The sequence below is a fragment of the Salmo salar genome, chromosome ssa18, assembly GCF_905237065.1.
Source record: "Salmo salar chromosome ssa18, Ssal_v3.1, whole genome shotgun sequence".
NCBI lineage: Eukaryota > Metazoa > Chordata > Actinopteri > Salmoniformes > Salmonidae > Salmo > Salmo salar.
This window is the reverse complement of record NC_059459.1, coordinates 50,086,415-50,105,182: the sequence shown is the minus strand read 5'-3', so window position 1 is coordinate 50,105,182 and position 18,768 is coordinate 50,086,415. Positions and strand designations below refer to the sequence as shown.

Here is an 18,768-nt window from a genome sequence, read left to right as displayed (position 1 = left end):
TAAAACACTTCAGCAAGCAGGCCTTTCTAATCGACCTGGCCCGGGTATCCTGGAAGGATATTGACCTCATTCCGTCAGTAGAGGATCCCTGGTTATTCTTTAAGTGCTTTCCTCACCATGTTAAATAAGCATGCCCCATTCAAAAAATGTAGAACCAGGAACAGATATAGCCCTTGGTTCACTCCAGACCTGACTGCCCTTGACCAGCACAAACATCCTGTGGCGTACTGCGTTAGCATCGAGTAGCCCCCACGATATGCAACTTTTCAGGGAAGTTAGGAACCAATACACACAGGCAGTTAGGAAAGCAAAGGCTAGCTTTTTCAAACAGAAATTTGCATCCTGTAGCACAAACTCCAAAAAGTTCTGGGACACTGTAAAGTCCATGGAGAACAAGAGTACCTCCTCCCAGCTGCCCACTGCACTGAGGCTAGGAAACACTGTCACCACCGATAAATCCACGATAATTGAGAATTTCAATAAGCATTTTTCTACGGCTGGCAATGCTTTCTACCCCGGTCCACAGCCCTGCACCCACCACACACAGCATATTTCCCAAGCCTCCCCCATTTTTCCTTCACCCAAATCCAGATAGCTGCTGATCTGAAAGAGTTGCAAAATCTGGACCCCTACAAATCAGCCGGGCTAGACAATCTGGACCCTCTCTTTCTAAAATGATCTGCTGAAATTGTTGCAACCCCTATTACTAGCCTGTTCAACCTCTTTCCTATCGTCTGAGATCCCCAAAGACTAGCAAGCTGCCGCGGTCATCCCCCTCTTCAAAGGGGGAGACACTCGAGGCCCAAACTGCTACAGAAAGGCAGGGTAGGATAGATATAGGTCTAAGGTCTTCGAAAGCCAAGTTAACAAACAGATCACCAACCATTTCGAATCCCACCGTACCTTCTCCGCTATGCAATCTGCTTTCCGAGCTGGTCATGGGTGCACCTCAGCCACGCTCAAGGTCCTAAACGATATCATAACCGCCATCGATAAAAGACAGTGCTGTGCAGCTGTATTCATCGACCTGGCCAAGGCTTTCGACTCTGTCAATCACCATATTCTTATCTGCAGACTCAACAGCCTTGGTTTCTCAAATGACTGCCTCGCCAACTACTTCTCCGACAGAGTTCAGTGTGTCAAATCGGAGGGCCTGTTGTCCGGACCTCTGGCACTCTCTATGGGGGTGCCACAGGGTTCAATTCTCGGGCCGACTCTTTTTCTCTGTATACATCAATGATGTCGCTCTTTCTGCTGGTGATTCTCTGATCCACCTCGACGCAGACGTCATTCAGTATACTTCTGGCGCTTCTTTGGACACTGTTAACCTCTATGGGCTAGGTGGGACGCTTGCCAATGATGGGTGTGGCGCGAATTACAAATTCCTCAAAAATACAAAAACTTCAATTTTTCAAACATATGACTATTTTACACCATTTTAAAGACAAGACTCTCCTTTATCTAACCACACTGTCCGATTTCAAAAAGGCTTTACAACGAAAGCAAAACATTAGATTTTGTCAGCAGAGTACCAAGCCAGAAATAATCAGACACCCATTTTTCAAGCCAGCATATGTCACCAAAACCCAGAAGACAGCTAAATGCAGCACTCACCTTTGATGATCTTCATCAGATGACAACCCTAGGACATTATGTTATACAATACATGCATGTTTTGTTCAATCAAGTTCATATTTATATCAAAAACCAGCTTTTTACATTAGCATGTGACGTTCAGAACTAGCATACCCCCCGCAAACTTCCGGGGAATTCGCTAACATTTTACTAAATTACTCACGATAAATGTTCACAAAAAGCATAACAATTATTTTAAGAATTATAGATACAGACCTCCTCTATGCACTCGATATGTCCGATTTTAAAATAGCTTTTTGGTGAAAGCACATTTTGCAATATTCTAAGTACATAGCCCAGGCATCACGGGCTCGCTATTTAGACACCCGGCAAGTTTAGCACTCACCATAATCATATTTACTATTATATCGTGCGTTCCAGACACTATCCGAAATAGTAAAGAAGTGTCACGCGCATGGCGCAATTCGTGACAATAAAATTCTAAACATTCCATTACCGTACTTCGAAGCATATCAACCGCTGTTTAAAATCAATTTTTACGACATTTTTCTCGTAGAAAAGCGATAATATTCCGACAGGGAATCTCCTTTTCGGCAAACAGAGGAAAAAATCCCAAAGGCGGGGGCGGTCGGGGTCACGCGCATAAGCCCAGTGTCCCTTGATCGGCCACTTGAGAAAGGCGATAATGTGTTTCAGCCTGGGGCTGGAATGACGACATTCTGTTTTTTCCCGGGCTCTGAGCGCCTATGGACGACGTGGGAAGTGTCACGTTAGAGCAGAGATCCTTAGTAAATGATAGAGATGGAAAAGAAGTTCAAGAAATGGTCAGACAGGCCACTTCCTGTAAAGGAATCTCTCAGGTTTTGACCTGCCATTTGAGTTCTGTTATACTCACAGACACCATTCAAACAGTTTTAGAAAATTTAGGGTGTTTTCTATCCATATGTAATAAGTATATGCATATTCTAGTTACTGGGTAGGAGTGGTAACCAGATTAAATCGGGTATGTTTTTTATCCAGCCGTGTCAATACTGCCCCCTAGCCCTAACAGGTTAACTAACCTCCAGGCGAGCTTCAATGCCATACAACTCTCCTTCCGTGGCCTCCAACTGCTCTTAAATGCAAGTAAAACTAAATGCATGTTCTTCAACCGATCGCTGCCCGCCTGTCCAGCATCACTGCTCTGGACGGTTCTGACTTAGAATATGTGGACAACTACAAATACCTAGGTGTCTGGTTAGACTGTAAACTCTCCTTCGACTCACATTAAGCATTTCCAAAATTAAATCTAGGATTGGCTTCCTATTTCGCAAAAAAAGCATCCTTCACTCATGCTGCCAAATATACCCTCGTAAAACTGACTATCCTACTGATCCTCGACTTCGGCGATGTCATTTACAAAGTAACCTCCAACACTCTACTCAACAAATTGGATGCAGTCTATCACAGTGCCATCCGTTTTGTCACCAAAGCCCCATATACTGCCCACCACTGCGACCTGTATGCTCTAGTTGGCTGACCCTCGCTTCATATTCGTCGCCAAACCCACTGGCTCCAGGTCATCTATAAGTCTTTGCTAGGGAAAGCCCCGCCTTCTCAGCTCACTGGTCACCCCAAAAGCCAATTCCTCCTTTCGTCGCCTTTCCTTCCAGTTCTCTGCTGCCAATGACTGGAACGAACTGCAAAAATCACTGAAGCTGGAGACTCTTAATCTTCCTCACTAGCTTTAAGCACCAGCTGTCAGAGCAGCTCACAGATCACTGCGCCTGTACATAGACCATCTGTAAATTTGCCCATCCAACTACCTCATCCTCATACTGTTATTTAACTTATTTTGCTCCTTTGCACCCCAGTATCTTTACTTGCACACTCATCTTCTGCACATCTATCACTCCAGTGTTTAATTGCTATATTGTAATTATTTCGCCACTATGGCCATACAACTCTGCCTTTACCTCCCTTATCCTACCTCATTTGCACACACTGTATATAGACTTTTTTATTTTGTATTATTGACTGTATGTTTGTTTATTCCATGTGTAACTCTGTTGTTTGTGTCGCACAGCTTTGCTTTGTCTTGGCCAGGTCACAGTTGTAAATGAGAACTTGTTCTCAACTAGCCTACCTGGTGAAATAAATAAAATGTAAAAAATTCAGACCCTTTACTAAGTACTTCGTTCAAGCACCATTGGCAGCGTTTTACAGCCTCGGGTCTTCTAGGGTATGACGCTACAAGCTTGGCTCACCTGTAGTTGGGGAGTTTCTCCCATTTCTCTGCAGACCCTCTCAAGCTCTGTTTGGATGGGGAGCGTTGCTGCACGGCTATTTTCAGGTCTCTCCAGAGATGTTCGAACGGGTTCAAGTCCGGAGACTTGTCCTGGAGTCACTCCTGTGTTGTCTTGGCTGTGTCCTTAGGGTTGTTGTCCTGTTGGAAGGTTAACCTTCACCCAAGTCTGAGGTCCAGAGGATCTCTCTGTACTTTGCTCCGTTCATCTTTCCCTCGATCCTGACTAGTCTCCTAGTCCCTGCCACTGAAAAACATCCCCACAGCATGATGCTGCCACCAACATGCATCACCGTAGGGATGGTGCCAGGTTTCCTCCAGATGTGGCACTTGGCATTCAGGCCAAAGAGTTCATTCTTGGTTTCATCAGATCAGAGAATCTTGTTTCTCATGGTCTGAGAGTCCTTTAGGCCAGGCAGCCAACTCTAGGAAGATTCTTGGTGGTTCCGAACTTCCATTTTAAGGATGATGGAGGCCATTGTGTTCTTGGGGACCTTCAATGCTGCAGACATTTTCTGGTACCCTTCCCCAGATCTGTGTCTCGACATAATCCTGTCTCGGAGCTCTACGGACAATTCCTTCGACCTCATGGCTTGGTTTTTGCTCTGATGTGCACTGTCAACTGTGGGACTTTATATAGACGTGTGCCGTTCCAAATCATGTCCAATCAATTGAATTTACCACAGGTGGACTCAAATCAAGTTGTAGAAACATCAAGGATGATCAATTGAAACAGGATGCACCTGAACAAAATGTCTAATCTCATAGCAAATTTTTTTTTCTTTTTAATACATTTCTAAAAATGGCTAAATCTGTTCGCTTTGTCATTATGCGGTATTGTGTGTAGATTGTGTAAAAACATTTATTTAATCCATTTTAGAATAAGGCTGTAACGTAATAAAATTTAGAAAAAGGGAAGGGGTCTGAATACTTTCCGAATGCACTGTACATGGAAAAATACATGTTTAAACATTTCAACCAATCAATTGGTCATTGGTCGAGAACACTTTCGGTTGACCCATTTTTTTTTTTTGTCGGGGACAGCCCTAGTCTGTTTGTTTATTTTATTTATTTATACTTTTTGAATTTTGCAGGGCAAATTTTTTAAATGACTTCCCTGTTTTGAATAAAGGTAAATACAATGTATACCATTTTTTACATCTTTAAATCAGAAATGGTAGTAGACGGTGGAAAAAGTACCCAATTGTCATACTTGAGTAAAAGTAAAGATGACTTAATAGAAAATTACATAAGTAAAAGTGAGTCACCCAGTAAAATACTATTTGAGTACAAGTCTAAACGTATTTGGTTTTAAATATACTTAAATATCAAAAGTGAATGTAATTGATCAAATATTCTTATGTATCAAAAAGTAAAAGTGTAAATCATTGCTAATTCCTTATTAAGCAAACCAGATGGCACAATTTTATTTTTTTATTTGCGGCTTGCCAGGGGCACACTCGAACACTCGCATCATTTACAAACGAAGCATTTTTGTTTAGTGAGGTCGTCAGATCAGAGACAGTAGGGATGACCAGGGATGTTCTCTTGATAAGTGTGTAAATTGGACCCTTTTCCTGTCCTGCTAAGCATTCAAAATGTAATGAGAACTCTTCGCTGTCAGGGAAAATGTATGGCGTAAAAATAAAAAGTACATTATTTCCTTTAGGAATGTAGTCAAAAAGTATTTTAAAGTATTTTTACTGAAGTACTTTACACCACTAGTAGTAGACCCCCCCCCCAAAAATGCAGCCTTGCTCATACCCAACTATTTTAAATACTGTAGGCTACTAAAATCATTCCAAAAGGCACAATTATGCACTTTAGCCAGGCTTTAGGACCATACGGATGGGAAGGCTGTTTGTCCAAACCCAAACATCAATCTCAACTATCCTATCAAGAGTTGTTTGTGTTGTGACAATTAGGTCGGCTTTAGAGCGCATCCAGCGCATCTTTTTAGAGCATTGGTTCAGAGGTGGAAGATGGCTGTAGATGGCTAGGTAACTGCTGTTTGTCTTCACTTGAAATTAAATTTACGTTTTTAATCCCGGTGGTAAACTCGTTTGTAGAAGTGAATTGCTGTATGACGTATTTGTAGAATATTAGGTCCCCTATCGACTGACATGACTCTTCCAGTCATAACAGTTGCCGACCCCTGGTTTAACCCCACCAAAACCCCAAATATAAGCTTGTTTTACACCATTGTTTGTTGTTCAATTTTAAACACTGTATAGCTTCAAAACATGTTTAAAACTATCATGTTGATATCATGGATGGTTAGTCCTTGCATCCATAGCTCTGTCTGAATGGAAGTGTGGTTACATTTTTACAACCCCATCCCTAAGCTGTTTACCCGAATAGGTGGCGAACTGCAGATTGCCACCATAATCGCATCGTTCTTCAACTGGTCATTCAGTACAGAACCGTTTCCATTCAATAAATGTTGAACACTGTTCTGTTGTACTGTCTTTGTGAAAGTTTTGTAAAGTCTTGCAGGACAACCCTCTTTTGAAATTTGTTGTAATCAAAAATGTTTGGTCGCATAGATGTTATTACGGGTATAGCGAAATGCTTGTGTTCTTAGCTCCAACAGTGCAGTAATATCTAACAATACACACATCTAAAAGTAAAAGAATGAAATTAAGAAATATATATAAATATGTTGGAGTCCGGATTATAGTCCCCACTCGGGACTCCCGAGTGGCGCAGCGGTCTAGGGCACTGCATCTCAGTACTTGAAGCGTCACTACAGACATCCTGGTTCGAATCCAGGCTGTATCACAACCGGCCATGATTGGGAGTACCATAGGGCGGCACACAATTGGCCCAGCGTTGTACGGGTTTGGCCGGTGTAGGCTGTCATTGTAAATAAGAATTTGTTCTTAAGACTTGCCTAGTTTAAATAAAGGTTAAATAAAAAAGTATTAAAATATACAGTATATAAATATGTGTGATGGGATGTATGGATAGAATATCTGTAGGATAGAATAGTGTAAATATATATAACAGTTGCATAGGATGGCATTGACTAGAATACAGAATTTACATATGAAATGAGAAAAAACATGTAAACAATATTAAAAATGACCAGTGTTCCATTATTAAAGTGGCCACTGATTCTATGTACATAGGGCAGCAGCCTCTAAGGTGCAGGGTTGAGTAGCCGGGTGGTAGCCTGCTAGTGACAGTGACTAAGTTCAGGGCAGGGTACTGGGTGGAGGCTGGCTAGTGATGGCTATTTAACAGTCTGATAGCCTTGAGATAGAAGTTGTTTTTCAGTCTCTCGATCCCAGCTTTGATGCACCTGTACTGACCTTGCCTTCTGGATGATAGCGGGGTGAACAGGCCGTGGCTCGGGTGGTTGATGTCTTTTGATCCTTTTGGTCTTCCTGTGACAGCTGGTGCTGTAGGTGTCCTGGAGGGCATGCAGTGTGCCCCCGGTGATGCGTTGGGCAGATTGCACCACCCTCTGTAGAGCCCTGCGGTTGCTAGCGGTGCAGTTCCTGTACCAGGCGGTGATACAGCCCGACAGGATGCTCTCAATGGTGCATCTGTAAAAGTTTGTGCGTCTTCGGGGCCAAGCCAAATGTATTCAGCCTCTTGAGGTTGAAGACACGCTGTTGCACCGCCTTCACCACTTTGTCTGTGTGGCTGGACCATTTCAGATTGTCAGTAATGTGTACGCCGAGGAACTTAAAGCTTTTCACCTTCTCCACTGCGGCCCTGTAGATGTGCTCCCTCTGCTGAATCCATAGTGGTGAAACTTCCACGTCCGGTTGCGAACAACACATACGTTAATTCAAACAAACACTGTTTATTTTTCATTGGACATCAATGCACGTGTGATAGAGCGGCAGAGGATGTACTACGATTTTTTTTGTACCGTGATGCTTCTCTCCACTGTCTTAAACAAAACAAAGACAGCAAATGCTCCTGGGTGCAGCCAGTAGTGCCGTTTCCCCTAATGCGGATCTCAGCTTTAAAGGGATAGTGCACGATTTTTTAAAGCACATTTTCTACTTAAAGAAACTCATGGATACCATTTCTATGTCTCTGCGTGCTGCTTGAACTAGTGTTTAGCGCAATGATTGGAAGTGTTCAGGATCAGCTAGCATGCTAATTGATCCCAAAGACGTCCAGTCATTGCACTAAAAGGATACCATTGTAATATAGTTTGGGCTGAAAACTAAAACTATCAAATACATAAGTATGCAGAATATAGGCCTATATCATAAAAACTTGTCGATTAGGTTGCATTTTGAGTGAAACATTCCCCGTCAAGGCACTCAGTGGTGTTGTCATCAAAATTAGAGCTGTCATTTACATGTTGTGAGTTGCATTAGCAGAATGTGATGCTCATATTTAAGGTCTATGATATCAGTCAGGTGTTGTGTAGAGGGATCTACCTTTCTATTTTCACTGTACCTATGTTGGAAGCCTACTCTAATGTCTCTACCTTTCCTTTATATTTCTCCTCAGTGGGTACCTCATGGGTTGAAGATGGACACAACACATTACGAAGACAGAATGGTGAAGGACTGCCAAAGATTTACGCTTCAATTGATTTAAGCTGGCCTAAAACGTTATGATAATACAGATTTAAATTGCAAATAAAGAATTGACAGTAACATCTGTCCCTGGCAATAAGCCTTTGACCATGTTTGAGTGATGTATTAAATGTCACAAGGTGCATCTCAATAGTCAAGAGGCTTCCTATCCTCATCTCCTTTCCTTCCACTAAATGGTGTGATGGAATTCTCATATTGCTAACCTGTCTTCAGTTCAGTAATGCAGATGGCGAGAATATGTGGAGACAAAGCCACTATAGACCATTGAGATGCACCCATTGGAAGGAGGGACACTTTCCCTATTATAAATCTGAATGAGCAGTAAATTTGTGGGTTGTTGGGGTTATTGATAAAGAATGGTCTACAAAACATTACATCTTCCTAAATGCCTTCCAACATGTCACTGTTGTGTGTCTATTAGGAACTTAGATGTTATTTCCTGAAAGCTTCTCATTCTCTAATCACATTTTTTATAATATACTAGTAATATCCTTCTTACTTAAATGGATTCTTCGGTACTTTTGTAATCTTTTTAACCAGTAGTTCTGAAAGTTGTGCTCACAAGCCAAAAGTGGACCCCAAAAATTGTGCACTACGTCATTGCTCTGCTGTGTGCAAATCTTGCTAGCTGTCAGTCATATGGCGAGCGGCTGAAGCTACTTGGTGAACTCAAATTTCTATTGGGCTGGCCCACGTAGGGGAAAATGCAGGGGAAATGGCGCAGCACAGCTTCCAGAAAAACGTTTAAACTAGGAATTCTGTGGCTAATTGAGAAGATCATAATTCTCAGGGGTTAAAGTTCTGTCACTGTGACAGATTTCCATCATATGGATGACTCATTTCACTCCAGGTTACACTTGCATGTCTAAAGCCAGACAAAATATTTAAAAATGATAATGGAGCTATACATTTTCAAATTACTGCCCATTTTAATGGCCCGCAAATTGATCATGACAGACAAATTGGTCATCAAAAAATCGGTCATTCGAGGCCTCCTGAGTGGCACAGTGGTCTAAGGCACAGATCCCAGGCTGGCTGTGACCTGGAGCCCCTCCCCCTCCAAAGTATAGGTTACTGTAGCCTACTGACAACATTTCATGTGTGATTCAGAAATTAGGGAGTGTCACGCCTTCTCCCACTCCAGCACTTGACATCGCTGGTTTACTAACATCAGTCTTGGCACCCCATCATTATGCACACCTAGACACTCCCCTGATTACTTCCCCTTTATCTAGTACTCTGTAGCCTCACTCATCAGGCAGTATTGGTTCTGTTTTCTTGTCCAGACACTTCTCTTTTTTTGTATCTCTTCATGTTTGTTACTATTAAACTCACCATCTGCTGCCTGACTCCCTGCATCTCCATTAGAGATTTTTAATTAGAGAAGAATGGATTCACTTTTTCAATGCTAGTTAGAGACTATAGTTAGGTTTCACATTGGAGTTACTAAAAAGGTAAGAGGTGTTTTTAATTCCAGCTAGTTAAGGCTATTCTCAGAGGTTCAAAGTTCCTCCATCGAAGCCGCTCCTCCATAGGTATAATTATGTGGGCATAACTCCGATAATGCAAGTCAAGCCTCCTCTTCAAGCCAAGCCTCCAACCTCTAGATCTCTCCCCACCCGCAAAATTTCAGTCGCATCTCACGCCCCACACTTCTCTCCATAGTGACTGGCAGCACAGTGTGTTTGTCTTTCATTATGATTAAACCATGCTGTCATGGCAAAATACCATTTCCTCTTAACAACTTTCCTATGAAGATTAAATGGTTACCCACAAGCTGTTCTATCCTCACTATAGTAATTTTAATGTTGATCTAAATGTTTAAACAAATTTTAAGAGGTTTAAAATGAACTGAAAGGAACGATATAAACTGGTACATATTTTGGGTTCGAACCGGTTCAGAACTTTATCTTGTTGGTCGGAACAGTGGAACGAAACTAAAAAACAAATGGCTCTGTTCAGAACGAAATGATTGGAAAATAATTTAGGTTCCCCCTGATTTATATTTTTTTTATCCATTATTTTAACAGAAGTTGACTGAGAACACATTCTCATTCACAGCAACGACCTGGGGAATACAGTATTTGATCCCCTGTTGTATTAAAGTATTTGATCCCCTGCTGATTTTGTACGTTGTAACGGCTGTCGTTATGTAGCGAGGACCAAGGCGCAGCGGGTTGCATGTTCAACATATATATTTATTAAATAAATGTGAACATGAGGAAAACAAAGAACGCCAGTTTCACAGGCTATACTTACAACAGCAGTGCAAAATGCAACTACCCACAAATGACAAACCAAACACACACCTACTTATAGGACTCCCAATCAGAGGCAATTAAAAACACCTGCCTCCAATTGAGAGTCCAGCACCCAAACCTAATCATAGAAAAACTAACCTAGACAGAACGTAGAAATACATACAAAACACAAACCCTCTGCCACGTCCTGACCAAAACTAATACAATTACTCCCTCTGCTGGTCAGGATGTGACATACGTTTGGCCACTTACAAAGAAATGATCAGTCTATAATTTTAATGGTAGGTTTATTTGAACAGTGAGAGACAGAATAACAACAAAAAAATCCAGAAAAACGCATGTCAAAAATTGTATAAAATGATTTGCCTTTAGATAAGGGAAATAAGTATTTGACCCCTCTGCAAAACATGACTTAGTACTTGATGGCAAAACCCTTGTTGGCAATCACAGAGGTCAGCCGTTTCTTGTAGTTGGCCACCAGGTTTGCACACATCTCAGGAGGGATTTTGTCCCACTCCTCTTTGCAGATCTTCTCCAAGTCATTAAGGTTTCAAGGCTGATGTTTAGCAACTCAAACCTTGAGCTCCCTCAACAGATTTTCTATGGGATTAAGGTCTGGAGACTGGCTAGGCCACTCCAGGACCTTAATGTGTTTCTTCTTGAGCCACTCCTTTGTTGCCTTGGCCGTGTGTTTTGGGTCATTGTCATGCTGGAATACCCATCCACGACCCATTTTCAATGCCCTGGCTGAGGGAAGGAGGTTCTCACCCAAGATTTGACAATACATGGCCCCGTCAAATGATGCGGTGAAGTTGTCCTGTCCCCTTAGCAGAAAAACACCCCCAAAGCATAATGTTTCCACCTCCATGTTTGACGGTGGAGATGGTGTTCTTGGGGTCATAGGCAGCATTCCTCCTCCTCCAAACACGGCGAGTTGAGTTGATGCCAAAGAGCTCCATTTTGGTCTCATCTGACCACAACACTTTCACCCAGTTGTCCTCTGAATCATTCAGATGTTCATTGGCAAACTATTTACCCCCCCCCCTTTCTTCAGGGACACATTATTCCATTTCTGTTAGTCACATATCTGTGGAACTTGTTCAGTTTATGTCTCAGTTGTTGAATCTTGTTATGTTCGTACAAATATTTACACATGTTAAGTTTGCTTAAAATAAATGCAGTTGACAGTGAGAGGATTTTTTTGCTGAGTTTATATATACTCATACAGAAATCTCTGACCTAAGGATGTATGGGGAAAAACCTACATTCACTAAAGGTAGTCTTAATTTTCAGCAGCAAATCATATCACTCATATCTGTAAGTGGTATTTGTTGTAGTACGAATAAAATTCACAGTGGAAAACATTAAAGCTACAAGAAAATATCGAAAGTGTATCAGCATCTTTCTGTTCAGAGATTATAATCATACAGTACCAGTCAAAAGTTTGGACACACCAACCCATTCTAAGGTTTTTCTTTATTTTGACAATTTTCTACATTGTAGAAATAGTGAAGACATCAAAACTATGAAATAACACAAATGGAATCGTGTAGCAACCAAAAAAGTGTTAAATCAAAGTATACTTTATTTTTGATATTTTTCATAGTAGCCACCCTTTACATTGATGACAGCTTTGCACACTTGGCATTCTCTCAACCAGCTTCATGAGGTAGTCACCTGCAATGCTTTTCCAACAGTCTTGAAGGAGTTCCCACATGCTGAGCACTTGTTGGCCGCTTTTACTTTTCTGCGGTCCAACTCATCCGAAACCATCTCAATTGGGTTGAGGTCGGGTGATTGTGGAGGCCAGGTCATCTGATGCAGCACTCCATCACTCTCTTGGAGGTGTGTTGGGTCATTGTCCTGTTGAAAAAAAATGATTGTCCCACTAAGCGCAAACCAGATGGGATGGCGTATCACTGCAGAATGCTGTGGTAGCCATGCTGGTTAAGTGTGCCTTCGAATTCTAAATAAATCACTGACAGTATCACCAGAAAAGCACCCCCATACCATCACACCTCCTCCATGCTTCACGGTGGGAACCACACATTCAGAGATCATCCATTCACCTACTTTGCTGCTCACAAAGACACGGCGGTTGGAACCAAAAATCTGAAATTTGGACTCATCAGACCAAAGGACAGATTTCCACCGGTCTAATGTCCATTGCTCGTGTTTCTTGGCACAAGCAAGTCTCTTCTTCATATTGGTGTCCTTTAGTAGTGGTTTCTTTGCAGCAATTCGACCACAAAGGCCTGATTCATGCAGTCTCCCCAGAACAGTTGATATTGAGATGTGTCTATTACTTTATCTCTGTGAAGCATTTATTTGGGCTGCAATCTGAGGTGCAGTTAATTGCAGATTTCTGAGGCTGGTAACTCTAATGAACTTATCCTCTGCAGCAGAGGTAACTCTGGGTCTTCTTTTCTTGTGGCGGTCCTCATGAGAGCCAGTTTCATCATAGCGCTTGATGGTTTTTGCAACTGCACTTGAAAAAACATTCAAAGTTCTTGAAATTTTCCGGATTTACTGACCTTTATGTCTTAAAGTAATGATGGACTGTCATTTCTCTTTGCTTATTTGAGCTGTTCTTGCCATAATATGGACTTATCCCTATTTGGTATACCACTCCTACCTTGTCACAACACAATTGATTGGCTCAAACGCAATAAGAGGTAAAGAAATTCCACATTAACTTTTAACAAGGCACACCTGTTTAATTGAAATGCATTCCAAGTGACTACCTCATGAAGCTGGTTGAGAGAATGCCAAGCGTGTGCAAAGCTGTCATCAAGGCAAAATCTATTTTGATTTGTTTAACACTTTTTTGGTTCCATATGTGTTATTTCATAGTTTTGATGTCTTCATGATGTAGAAAATAGTAAAAATGAAGAAAAAACCCTTGAATGAGTAGGTGTGTCCTAACTTTTGACTGGTACTGTGTTTTTTCCCCCTATATATTTTTTTTTCTCTCATTTTATCTGTTTAAGGTGTTTAGATTTTTTATTATTTGAACACACCATTGAAAATGTGGGTACCTTCAGGCGTTTGGAAATTGCTCCCAAGGATGAACCAGACTTGTGGAGGTCTACAATTATTTATTTGAGGTCTTGGCTGATTTCTTTTGATTTTCCCATGATGTCAAGCAAAGAGGCACTGAGTTTGAAGGTAGGCCTTGAAATACATCCACAGGTACACCTCCAATTGACTCAAATTATGTCAATTTGCCTAACAGAAACTTCAAAAGCCATGACATAATTTTCTGGAATTTTCCAAGCTGTTTAAAGGCACAGTCAACTTAGTGTATGTAAACTTCTGACCCACTGGAATTGTGATACAGTGAAAACAATGGAAACAATTGTTGGAAAAATGACTTGTCATTCACATAGTCGATGTCCAAACCGACTTGCCAAAACTATAGTTTGTTAACAAGAAATTTGTGGAATGGTTGAAAAACAAGTTTTAATGACTCCAACCTAAGTCTATGTTAACTTCTGACTTCAACTGTCGTTATTTTTACTATATTCTACATTGTAGAATAATAGTGAAGACATCAACACTATGAAATAACACATATTGAATCATGTAGCAACCAAAAAAGTGTTAAACAAATCAAAATAGATTTTAGATTTTATATTCTTCAAAGTAGCCACCCTTTGCCTTGATGACAGCTTTGCACACTCTTGGCTAATTGAGATAAAACAGTAATTCTGCTCATACATTATACATGTATGAACTACACATTGACACTTCCAGCCCAATGCAGGAAGTTTAAAAAATACTAACTAGTTGATAAAATTCTGGAGCATGTCTTAAAAGAGAGATTTGTATGTATCTCTCTTTACACTTCACAAGTACAGTGAGGGAAAAAAGTATTTGATCCCCTGCTGATTTTGTATGTTTGCCCACTTACAAAGAAATGATCAGTCTATAATTTTAATGGTAGGTTTATTTGAACAGTGAGAGACAGAATAACAACAAAAAAATCCAGAAAAACGCATGTCAAAAATGTTACAAAATTATTTGCATTTTAATGAGGGAAATAAGTATTTAACCCCTCTGCAAAACATGACTTAGTACTTGGAGGCAAAACCCTTGTTGGCAATCACAGAGGTCAGACGTTTCTTGAAGTTGGCCACCAGTTTTGCACACATCTCAGGAGGGATTTTGTCCCACTCCTCTTTGCAGATCTTCTATTTTTTCCCCTCACTGTATCTCTCCTGGACCTAGTTTGTCATCACATTTAGCCGACGCTCTTATCCAGAGCGACTTACAGTAGTGAATGCATACATTTTTTATTTTTTTCCTACTGGCCCCCCGTGGGAATTGAACCCACAACCCTGGCATTGCAAACACCATGCTCTACCAACTGAGCCACAGGGAAGGCTAATCAAAGTAATGTAGTGCAACGAGGCCCTAAATGTGATCTATCACATCACTAGACAAAGTCATCTAGGACTGGACCATAGTGTTTCTTGTCATTTTGCAGAAGGCTGACAGGGGCTGTCATAGGAACATTTAATTTACAGTCTGTAAGAACTTATGAAATATACAAAAGTGGGAACAAAACAGAACCTTGGGAGATTCTGTGTTAGTGGTGCATTTGGCTGAACAACAGTGACCCACCTTAACCTATTGTACCATTAGTAACACTTTTTATGATGGTTATAAATTCAAGAAAGTATGTATTCATAAATACAGTATCTATTTTATTACCTTTTTATGTTATTACTGCACATTAGGATAATAATTGTCTTTAATATAATATAATAATTATCCTTGCAAATGTGTTCACCAAAGACAAAACCAATATTTTAGGACAAATGTCCCCTACACTTCAGTGTTGCATTGATCAAACTTTAGCAATATTGGGCAATAGGAACCTGATGTACCTTAAAACTTGCTGAGTCTCAAATAGCCCCGTTCCTTTTAATAGCCAGCCAATGTCACACATTTCAGCAAATAAACACCTGTTTCAAATTAACGCTGGATCTAAAGGTTACTATGAATTGTTTACGAGGTTTAATGTTTGATTTGTTACATTAAATAATGCCATAATTTTTGAGTATTTACTGAAATCATCAATTTTTATCAGCTGTAAGACACTGCTAGCGCTGAGAACTGCTAGCTAACTGGCAAGCACAAAAACTATTTTGGGAGTACAGACCACTAGAAATTGGCAGATCGCCCTCTAGTAGTGAAAGTATTAACTTCCGGAAAGGCACAGTCGGAGGTCAATGAATATCCTGTCAAGGAAAAGTTGTATTTTATTTTATACAGGCATACTAAGACAAAATAAATGTGACACCGTGTGCAAATGATAACATATTAGTACAAGAAAAGCTGGTATTAACCTGTTGGGTCTAGGGGGCAGCATTTGCACGTCTGGATAAAAAAAATGTACCCGATTTAATCTGGTTACTAATCCTACCCAGTAACTACAATATGCATATACTTATTATATATGGATAGAAAACACTCTAAAGTTTCCAAAACTGTTTGAATGGTGTCTGTGAGTATAACAGAACTCATTTGGCAGGCAAAACCCTGAGACATTTTCTGACAGGAAGTGGATACCTGATGTGTTGTATTGACTTTAAACCTATCCCATTGAAAAACACAGGGGTTTAGGAATATTTTGGCACTTCCTATTGCTTCCACTAGATGTCACCAGCCTTTACAAAGTGTTTTGAGTCTTCTGGAGGGAGATCTGACCGAACAAGAGCCATGGAACGATGATGTCCCATTAGACACCTGGCGCGCTACTTCATGTTGGGTACCCTCGTTCCAATACGTTATAAAAGAGTATGCATTCGTCCACCTTGAATATTATTCATGTTCTGGTTAAAAAAGGCCCTAATGATTTATGCTATACAACGTTTGACATGTTTGAACGAACGGAAATATATTTTTTCCCCTCGTTCATGACGAGAAGTCCGGCTGGCTTACATCATGTGCTAACGAGACGGAGATTTTTGGACATAAATGATGAGCTTTTTTGAACAAAACTACATTCGTTATGGACCTGTGATACCTGGAAGTGACATCTGATGAAGAGAATCAAAGGTAATGGATTATTTACATAGTATTTTCGATTTTAGATCTCCCCAACATGACGTCTAGTCTGTATCGCAACGCGTATTTTTCTGGGCGCAGTGCTCAGATTATTGCAAAGTGTGATTTCCCAGTAAGGTTATTTTTAAATCTGGCAAGTTGATTGCGTTCAAAAGATGTAAATCTATAATTCTTTAAATGACAATATAATATTTTACCAATGTTTTCTAATTTTAATTATTTAATTTGTGACGCTGACTTGACTGCCGGTTATTGGAGGGAAACGATTTCCTCAACATCAATGCCATAGTAAAACGCTGTTTTTGGATATAAATATCAACTTGATAGAACTAAAAATGCATGCATTGTCTAACATAATGTCCTAGGAGTGTCATCTGATGGAGATTGTAAAAGGTTAGTGTATCATTTTAGCTGGTTTTATGGTTTTGGTGACCCTGTCTTTGACTTGACAAAACATTACACACAACTCTTGTAAATGTACTGTCCTAACATACTCTAAATTTATGCTTTCGCCGTAAAACCTTTTTGAAATCGTAAAACGTGGTTAGATTAAGGAGATGTTTATCTTTCAAATGGTGTAACATAGTTGTATTTTTGAAAAATTTGAATTTTGACATTTATTTGGATTCAAATTTGCCGCTCTTGAAATGCACCTGCTGTTGATGGAGTGCACCACGGGTGGCACGCTAGCGTCCCACCTAGCCCCAAGAGGTTAAACAATTAACTATACAAATGAGAAAGCTAAAATAGAAGACTGTCTCTAACAAGCACCTGTTGTGTTCCGTGATTTAAGCAAATAAATGCCTGGGCTATTAACTAAGTGTTTTGGTACTTGTTCTTGCCACAATTAGCATAGCAGTGCACCATGTCTTGTCCAAGGTTTCTGTGTAGCCAACTCTGCTCCTCAGCATTTTCTTTCAATGTACACAAGAGGCTGCTAGACACAAAGATAAACAATTCTCTCTGCATTATTTATTTGACATTTCATTGAAGAACCTCTCTAAATGTGGGCAATAACATGACAATGGCCAATACTACTTTATAGTGTTTTCAGTAGGCCTCCTATCATGCTCTTTATATTTCATTATGATACTTTGAAAAAGTTAGCATTTGTAATCATTGACATTTACTATTTAATATGAAGTCACAGTGAGGGATCAATGCATGACTCTAAAGACATCCTGGACATTAGCACATTAAGTTTGTTCCTCACTGTCAGTATGGGTTTCTAGTTCATTTGCATTCTGTCTCTATAAGGAGGAACAGCAGGCCTTATACATGCCTGTCCAAATTTCCAATCACATTTCAAAGTACCTGAGATTAAGATTATAACATCAACGTGTAACTAACATATTATAAATGCTTACAAAAGTCATTATAGATTTGAGAATGAAGTCGCTTCCTTTATCCATCGAAACATGTAAGTGCGCAGGGCACACTATTCAGGTCTTAGTAGCAAAACTCCACAAGTCCATTAAGGCCTCAGCCTTTTGTTTTGCTGAGAGGCATGCTGTTGAGACGTATCACAGCTATGGCCTATTCCATTTGAATGATGACATCCGTTTTCCTCAGGTTGAACCTTGTGATCAAATGAACATGTTGAGAACAATATGGATGAATCTGAAGGCATACAGTATGTGTAACATTTTGCTGCATTCTCAGTATCATCTTTCTCCCTCCTGGTTCCATTTCCTTTAGCTCTTTCCCCTAACACCCACCCTTTCAGTGTTCACCACAGGAGGCTTCTGAGGTGAGAAGGGCTCATAATAATGGCCGGAACTGAGCAAATGGAATGGCATCAAACACCTGGAAACCATGTGTTTGATGTATTTGATATTGTTCCACTGATTCCACGCCAGCCATTACCACGAGCCCGTTCTCCCCAATTAAGCTGCCACAAACTTACGCTGCCACAAACCTTCTGTGTCCACAGATCTGAAAAGATAATACTATATTATAATAATACCAGGTCCGTGTGGTGATG

At 40.4% G+C, this 18,768-nt stretch overlaps 2 protein-coding genes across 2 annotated transcripts in view; one reads left to right on the top strand and one right to left on the bottom strand.

Moving 5' to 3' along the window:
* Nucleotides 1–9,797, top strand: part of LOC106577458 (oligosaccharyltransferase complex subunit ostc) — a 43,913-nt gene extending 34,116 nt beyond the window's left edge. Inside the window, exon 4 of the mRNA XM_014155454.2 lies at nucleotides 8,360–9,797. Coding sequence (XP_014010929.1) covers nucleotides 8,360–8,378 — 19 coding nt within the window. The 3' untranslated portion in view covers nucleotides 8,379–9,797. The remainder of the gene's footprint in view (nucleotides 1–8,359) is intronic.
* A 7,939-nt stretch (nucleotides 9,798–17,736) lies between these two features.
* etnppl (ethanolamine-phosphate phospho-lyase) overlaps nucleotides 17,737–18,768 on the bottom strand; it is a 33,007-nt gene continuing 31,975 nt past the window's right edge. The window contains exon 13 of the mRNA XM_014155455.2: nucleotides 17,737–18,363. Coding sequence (XP_014010930.1) covers nucleotides 18,259–18,363 — 105 coding nt within the window. The 3' untranslated portion in view covers nucleotides 17,737–18,258. The remainder of the gene's footprint in view (nucleotides 18,364–18,768) is intronic.